Genomic DNA, 7,865 nt, shown 5'->3' with positions numbered 1-7,865 from the left:
GCTTTAGCAAAAAGGAAAGTTTTAAGCCTGATCTTAAAAGTAGAGATAGTGTCTGTCTCCTGAATCCAAACTGGAAGCTGGTTCCACAGAAGAGGGGCCTGAAAACTGAAGGCTCTGCCTCCCATTCTACTTTTAAATACTCTAGGAACAACAAGTAGGCCTGCAGAGCGAGAGCGAAGTGCTCTAATAGGGTGATATGGTACTACAAGGTCATTAAGATAAGATGGGGCCTGATTATTTAAGACCTTGTATGTGAGGAGCAGGATTTTGAATTCAATTCTGGACTTAACAGGAAGCCAATGAAGGGAAGCCAAAACAGGAGAAATCTGCTCTCTCTTTCTAGTCCCTGTCAGGACTCTTGCTGCAGCATTTTGGATCAGCTGAAGGCTTTTCAGGGAGTTTTTAGGACATCCTGATAATAATGAATTACAGTCGTCCAGCCTGGAAGTAATAAATGCATGAACTAGTTTTTCAGCGTCACTCTGAGACAGGATATTTCTAATTTTAGAGATGTTGCACAAATGGAAGAAAGCAGTCTTACATATTTGTTTAATATGTGCGTTGAAGGACATGTCCTGGTCAAAAATGACTCCAAGGTTCCTCACAGCGTTACTGGAGGCCAAGGTAATGCCATCCAGAGTAAGAATCTGCTTAGATACTGTGGTTGCAAATTTTGAAGACATCCAGATAACCTTCTCCCACGAACGATGTGGAGATCCAACCCTTTTAGATCCAATTAAAATCAAGACACTCAAAAAGATTCTCTGGAAAAGAGCAGAATTCTTGGAACAGAGTTTAATACACTGAATCATATGAACAGCAGGAAAAATACATACAGACATTTAGCAAGAAAATTACAAAGCAGAAAGCAAGCAAAGCAAAACCCCGGGGTGTACAGCCTTAAGCCCAGACAGTAGAGCAACACAGAGACGGACAGAGAGAAACAGCAGAGGGGAAAAAAGTGCTGGGGTGTCCTCTGGTCCCCTAATATATAGGGACCAGTATCCCCGCCCCCTGCTGCTGGGTAACTTTCCCTCCCGTCCTCCAGCCAAACACAGCTGCAGGGGTCAGGTAGCGGCCAAGGACTCCGGCTACCCTTTGGCTTTGGCTTATCACAACAGGTCATGACACGGTGTCTGTGAAGGTTCTCAGTCATCCAGGTCATCGTAGTCTAAGGAGCTTGGAAAGAAAAGCGTCTGGACTTCTTTAAGTTGCCTGAAGACGTTTCACCTCTCATCTGAGAAGCTTAGCACCTCCGAAGAGATGAAACGTCACATTGACTGCCCTGTTACTGCACCACCTTAATAAACCATGGTGAAGCAAAATGTCTTGTGCTTAAGACTCTACATGAAAGTTAAAATATATATGTTCAGTGCACACAGATATATAGTGTATATAGTTACATAGTTATACATATGATACAAAAATCTACCACATCACCATATTTCTAAGATTTTCAGGGCCAAGTACAATAACCTCAGTTTTATCTGAATTTAGAAGTAGAAAGTTAGAGTTAATAATGAAGTTATCAACTGTTTTCAGAGCCTCCCTTTCAGCTGCTCGTCAGTGGCTTGAGTGAACCTCATTCCCTCCTTTCCTTTTTTTTTTTTTTTTTTTTTTTTTTTTGGTGATTCTTCATCCCAGTTAAAAAATTCAGACAAATCTTGACATTTGATTGGCTCTAGTTTTCTACAGTCTTCAATGCAAGACAGACACTTTTCTCAGGCCTGTGAAGAAAGCAGTGAAGTTTGTGGCTCAAAAGCTGAGGAGCTGATCTGTGGATGTACTTAAAGACAAAGATGATGAAAGTTGATGAAATAAAAGTTTACAGTTTTAGAATAAGAAACAAAATAAGAAACAAGAGATGGACTTCATTCATCGTGAAAAACTGTCACCCTCAGCTGTGGTTTCTCTTCAGAATTAAATTACAAAAGTTGAGGTGGAAAAGTTTTCCATTATTCATTTGGACATGCTGATCTAATGAAGATGAATCTGAGGGAAACTGAATTTCTGACAGCAGTAAATAAAAATGGTCCCTGAGCTCAGTATGTTTGTGACTCTGAGATGAAGGTGAAACATGTGAAGCTGGGCTGTGGTTTACTGCTCTCTTCCTGTCACAGACACTGTTTGACATCTGTTCATCTGTTGGTTTTTGTTCAGGCTGCAGGGATCATTTCTCACTGTGGGGAGCAGAAACCCAACAGGAGCAGTAGTAGGTGGCTGAATTATCACGTCTGATGTTGTTTAGTGTCAGAACACCTGTATACTGCAGATATTTGAATGTTTCTCTTTCTTTCTTCTGGTACCAGTATACAGAGCCACTACATCGTGGATTCCCACACCTGAAGGAGACACTTTCTCCAATTTTCTTGGTCAGTGTAGAACCACCCTGATTTGACTCTGCTGCCATGGTAACCAGTGCTGTAGAGACACAGACAGATAGATGAAGGTTAGTGTGACAGTGTTTGTTACAGGTTGACTTTGTTGGCTCCTGATTGGCTGGAAACACTCACCTGAACACAGACAGCACAGAGCAGCAGCTGGGAGGAAAAGCATTTTGTGCAGTGGTGTTTCCTCTGGTGAACCTGGGGAGAAGTGGCGCTCTGATGCAGCTGAGGCCAAACAAGGACGAGCTGTGAGATCAGACGAGGGCCACGTGGTTTCTAACAGGTCCTCAAAGCTCCCATCAGCCCCTGCGGCCCACAGATAAGACTGCTGCTGCTGATTGACAGCTCAGCTGAAGCTGCTGTGGTTTCATCGTCTTCATTTCAATCTGACAGCAGATCCAAAAATCTGGGTCACATGATGCACAAACACTCAGAAACATTCATGTTGCTGTGAATTTACTAACACACACTGTTATCTGTGGTTTTCTTCTTCATCTAACTTTTTGAATATCTTCACCCTTTCTTTGTTTTTGTGAATCAAAATGAATAAATAATATTCACAGCATCTCATTTTTAATTGTTCTGTTTTTATTGACGACAGTTTTAAGAATCATTAAAATGATGATCATCAATTCTAATATCTATAAACAGTAATAAAAACAGGGCTGTGTTTCACGTCAGCTTCATTTATTTGTAGCCATGGTTAGATTTCATCTGCAGCAGGCAGTCATCCACCTTTACACACACATTTACACAACAGTACAAAAGTACTTTTTGATTCCTGAAAGAGAAATAAGACAAATGTTGCCTTTGTATCATCTCTGATATGGAAGGGATCATTTGAAGATGTGAGTGAAGGACACAAATATTTGGATCTGGTGTTGTTCTACATTTTAGGACTAAAAGACAGAAGGAAGAAAGTGAAAGTGACTGTGCGAGGCGTTGAAGTCATGAAGTCAAGTGGAGGCCGCTGACTGCTGTTACTTTCTGCTGTACAGGTTCAACAGGGACTCACAGTCAGCCTGCTAGAACATTTGGATGAAGAGAAAAAGGAGGAAAAAGACTTTGGGGGACAAATCCAATAAGATCAGCATGTTTTGAATGTGGGAATACAACAGTTTCCTCCACCATGACACACACTGGAGCCTCTTTTTGCTCACAGCTTCACTGTTTGTCTCAAAGTTCAGTTTGGAGGCCAAAATTGTTGCAACACATTTGTAAGTTTGCACTAATTTCACTGTGTGACCCTTAATGGATGTAATCAAAGAATCAGTCAGTGAAATATGAAGCTGTGCTGTAAGTTTGGAGGAGAAAAGTGTCTGAGTGACTTTAATGAGGTGAACACATGAATACAGAGCACTGACTGACACGTACACACTCCTTTAATGAGTCGCACACATTTTTGTGACTTCATGAAATGTCAAAAATGACACAACACACAACAAGCTGCGAGCACATTATTGTGTGTTTGCTGTTTGTGTGCTTTGTTTGCTGTTATGATAGCAGGCATACAGCCATGTTCTCAATGTCTCAGCTATCATTGATTATTGCTGCTCTTCCTCTTCTATTAGGCACTTCAACTCAATGAATGACACACAGAAAGATTTCATGACTGTGTTCTTCACAATAAGGAGAATATGTTATCTGCATCTGAATGACTCATGTTGCCTTGTTTCTACTTTGTTTGCATATTTCTGCTTGTTGGAAAGGATTTTCTGAATCATTCAGTAGTTTTTGTAATAATAAGGACATTTAGCAAGACTTCAAAATGATTCTCCAACATTTGCTGTTCAGACTTGATCTGTTCTTACGTGTGTGATATCCAGAATGAAAAACTCAGCTCAGGTAATAAAATGGGAGCTGAGCAGACTGCAGGGGCTTCATGGTCTCTCCTTTGATTCCATTAAAGTTCATTTGTCAGCTGTGAGTTGAGGATTTGAGCTGTTTCTCTCACAGGTGAAGAACACAGATCCTTCCTGGAATCATTCTTGAAGCAGAGTTCCTGCTTGTAACTGTCATTGTGTTATTAAAGTGAAAGCCACAGCTAACGGTGTGGAGGCTGCAGAGCAGAAACCCACACAGCCCGTCTGCTGCAGGAGAGCAAGTTTGGATACAGTCAGTTTGTGCTTCACTCACACGGGTTGTTGTTGATCACACAATGAAAGTAGAATCAAACTCTTCATCTTCAAATCTTTATTGTTCACACAAACACAACTACACTGTTTGACATTTGAAAATCAAACAAAAACATGTGATAAAAATATTCCTGATGGTTTTTGTTACTACAATAAAAGTCACAATAAGCACAAAAAGAATTCTAACTCAGAGCAACAATACATGTAAAGATGTATTTATTTCAGACGATCTTCTAACTGTTGAAGAAAAAGGCAAAATAAGCTCAACACATCATAACTAACATTTGTGATCAAAGTGATGAATGAGATGAATTGATGAGATGTGATGGTGAGAAAAGGCGAGCAGGAAACAGTCAGTCAGCATGTGTGCAGTTGGTGGACGCTCCCTTGTTTGTGAGCATCATCAGCAGAGAGAGTCCACAGCAGTACACCAGACTCTTCACTATCAGCACTGTGTACAGCAGGCAGAGCAGCTTCACCCTGCACTGAGACTGGAAGGACACTGAAGGACAGACAGACACAAAGAGACAGACAGACAGTCGGGTTATTCCTCTCAGATCAAGGAGAAAAAGTCCAAATAGAAACAGTCACAGCTTCTTCTTCAAGTGGATGAATTGATGTAGTGTTTGTGTCCACTTGGGGGCAGAAGAACTCCACAAGCAGCTAACAAACTGATCTCTGACATATTATGGTCTGTCTGCTGTTTGGTGCTGAGCAGCTAGTGTACAGTGGCTTTATCAGAGCTTGTTGGATGAAGATTTGATCAATTAGTGCAACTTTAAGAGCCTAAACTTGTTCCAGCTGCCTCATTGGACATTGGAGCTGTCCATGCAGAGAGGCAGCAGGTGATCTTACAGTCAGCTGGCTGCAGAGCTGGCAGGTCTGCTGGCTCTCTCTCTGGAGGACAGGAGGCTGCTGGAGCTGGAAGCTCTGAAACAGAAAAGGAGTCAAATGTTTGGAGCTGCAGTGAGAAATGTCAGTCCTCTGCTGCTCTGCTCTCTTTGACAGCATCTCCACATGAAGCTGAATCACTGCTGAACACAGTCACCAAGCCTTCATTACCTTGTTGTGTTCGGGCCTCCACTGTGCCCCCCTCGTGCTTCACCCAGCAGCTGTATTTATATGTGTCAGAATGGCTCCCATCAAGCATCCTGATGGCAATGGTGCGTCCCGCCTCTCTGAGCTCCAGCTGCTCTCCCTCAGCAGGGGGCAGCTCCTCCGCTTCTCCGCCGTTCTTCTTCTGTCTTTTCCAGGAGAACTGGACCAGAGGAGGAAACATGGCTGAGGCCACACACAGCAGGGAGCTGTTCCCCTCCAGGTGGGCTCTGGATGCTGCTGGGTACACGCTCACCACGGGCTTCACTACCTGCTCATCTGAAGTTTGACAGCAGCAACAAGCAGCACAGACACACATTCACACAGTCAGCAGCAGCTTCCAGCACTGCACTGCATTCAGTCTGATCCTGGAAACTACATGGACTCTGATCACTAAACTACTCATCAGCACAAAGTTCACTACATACACTGGATTCAGCTTCATATCAAACACAGTCATCACCTCATGTCATCATGGCTCACATGAGGAACACTCAGCATGATTTTACATCATGAAATAAAATGCATTTCTTCTCTTTTATTTTCTTGGCTTTACTTCACAATGTAATTTATCACAACTCTAAATGTATATATAGAGATTTGTCTTTAACTTTTTAAATATATTTCCAATCCCAAACACATTTCAACAGAGTTGATCTTCTTCCATAAAACCCATTAACCTTTTTTAACTTTATTCTGCACTGAAATTATGTAAATTTTAAATAGTCTTTAAAGACATGTTTTATATTTGTTACAATAAATAACATTCTTCTTTCAGAGACTTTAAAATTCTTAAATCTTTTACTGCAATAATTTGATCAGCTTTAATTTTATTATTTGGTTTGATTGTTATTTTCTTCCATATGTAAATGAATTATTAAATAAAATTAAATGCAACTTAGCTGAAATTTGAAAGATAATTAAATCCTTTTTTCGGCCATTTGATTTAATTTGTTATTATTTTTAATTAAAAAATTACATTTTGTGAATGATTGTGTATTTACTTGTACATATTTTTCAAAGTAGTATTTACAGTTGACATTTTTGAACTTTCATTATTATTTGTCATTTTGACTCATAAAACCTGATTAACAATTTCATATTTTATCCAGTATTTTTCATCACATTTTAGACGTTTAACATTTCACTGATCAGTATCTATGACAATTAATAAAATAATGTTTTTCCAAAAAAGACTCTTTGGACCAACATGCTATATCGTTCCCTATTAAAAACATATCTACATTTTCTTCTTAGCAAAATTCATATTTACAAATCTGCTACTGTATTAATTTTAACATCAAATATGATCTTGTGTTAAAAACCAGCAGAATCACTGAGAGGATCAAATCCTAAATATTTGTAACATCACTAATATTTGCAGAAATAAAGAATAACTTTAGTTGTTCAGTGAGATTTCAACATGTTTTCAGAGATTATTGAGCTTTTCTTATGTAACAATGGCTGCAGATGAATTCTCTACTAATGATGAAAAACTAACATGTAAAGCCTGAAGCAGCACAAACTGACTTTAAACACATTTTCAGCTTCTACAATAAAACAACTGAAGGAAAATAAATGTTTGTTCTTACCTGTTACAGACAGTTTAGTTCCAGAGCCAAAGATGGGGTAGCCGTTTCCTCTCACAGTGAGACAGACTGCTACAAAAACCTGTCTGCTGTTGAATGTGTCAGCTGAGGTGAATGAGTCCAAATGAGGAAGCAGGATCATATTTCAGCTCCATGATGTGTTTCTCTAATGTTCATATCAACATGACTGTCTCTTCTTCTCTTTTCTTTTAGCCACACTAGCAGCACGGCTCTGATGTTAATGTCAGTCTGTTGGTCAGTCCACTACTTTAGTCCACATGAAAATAGAAAATCACTATATAAGTGTAACACACCCAAAGAAAGATTCTAGGTCTGACCAACTGTCTCAGTCGTGGGCAAAAAGATGACAGTCAATAAAATTCTAAAAGATAATTTATTGACAAAAAAAATCAAGAGATAAAAGATAAAACAGTCCAGTGTCCCATTTATGAATCAAATAAAAACACAGTCCCAAGGCCAGAGCCAGCTATGCCACACGTCCAGTTGCACTCCACGTGTTGCTTTTAACAGGGTTAGAAGTTTTCCTCGGAGACCCACCACCCTGCAAGCATATAGCCAGTGGTCACTCCTGCCTCGGCAACTCTGCTGCCTTTAGGCTGTGGCATATAATAGGCCCTGGCCTGCACAGAGATACAAAA

The 7,865-nt window shown here is 40.2% G+C and overlaps 1 protein-coding gene across 1 annotated transcript; it reads right to left on the bottom strand.

Moving 5' to 3' along the window:
- Nucleotides 1-4,721: 4,721 nt before the first annotated feature.
- LOC113010333 (uncharacterized) lies at nt 4,722-7,476 on the bottom strand. The gene is made up of 4 exons (XM_026149371.1): nt 7,210-7,476; nt 5,585-5,896; nt 5,378-5,452; nt 4,722-5,024 (listed from the first exon to the last, which is right to left on the bottom strand). Exons 1-4 carry the CDS (start codon nt 7,346-7,348, stop codon nt 4,876-4,878), a joined length of 675 nt encoding a protein of 224 aa, XP_026005156.1. The 5' UTR covers nt 7,349-7,476; the 3' UTR covers nt 4,722-4,875.
- Between the last annotated feature and the right edge of the window lie 389 nt (nt 7,477-7,865).

The sequence above is a fragment of the Astatotilapia calliptera genome, chromosome 18, assembly GCF_900246225.1.
Source record: "Astatotilapia calliptera chromosome 18, fAstCal1.2, whole genome shotgun sequence".
NCBI lineage: Eukaryota > Metazoa > Chordata > Actinopteri > Cichliformes > Cichlidae > Astatotilapia > Astatotilapia calliptera.
This window is presented reverse-complemented; position numbering and strand designations above follow the sequence as displayed.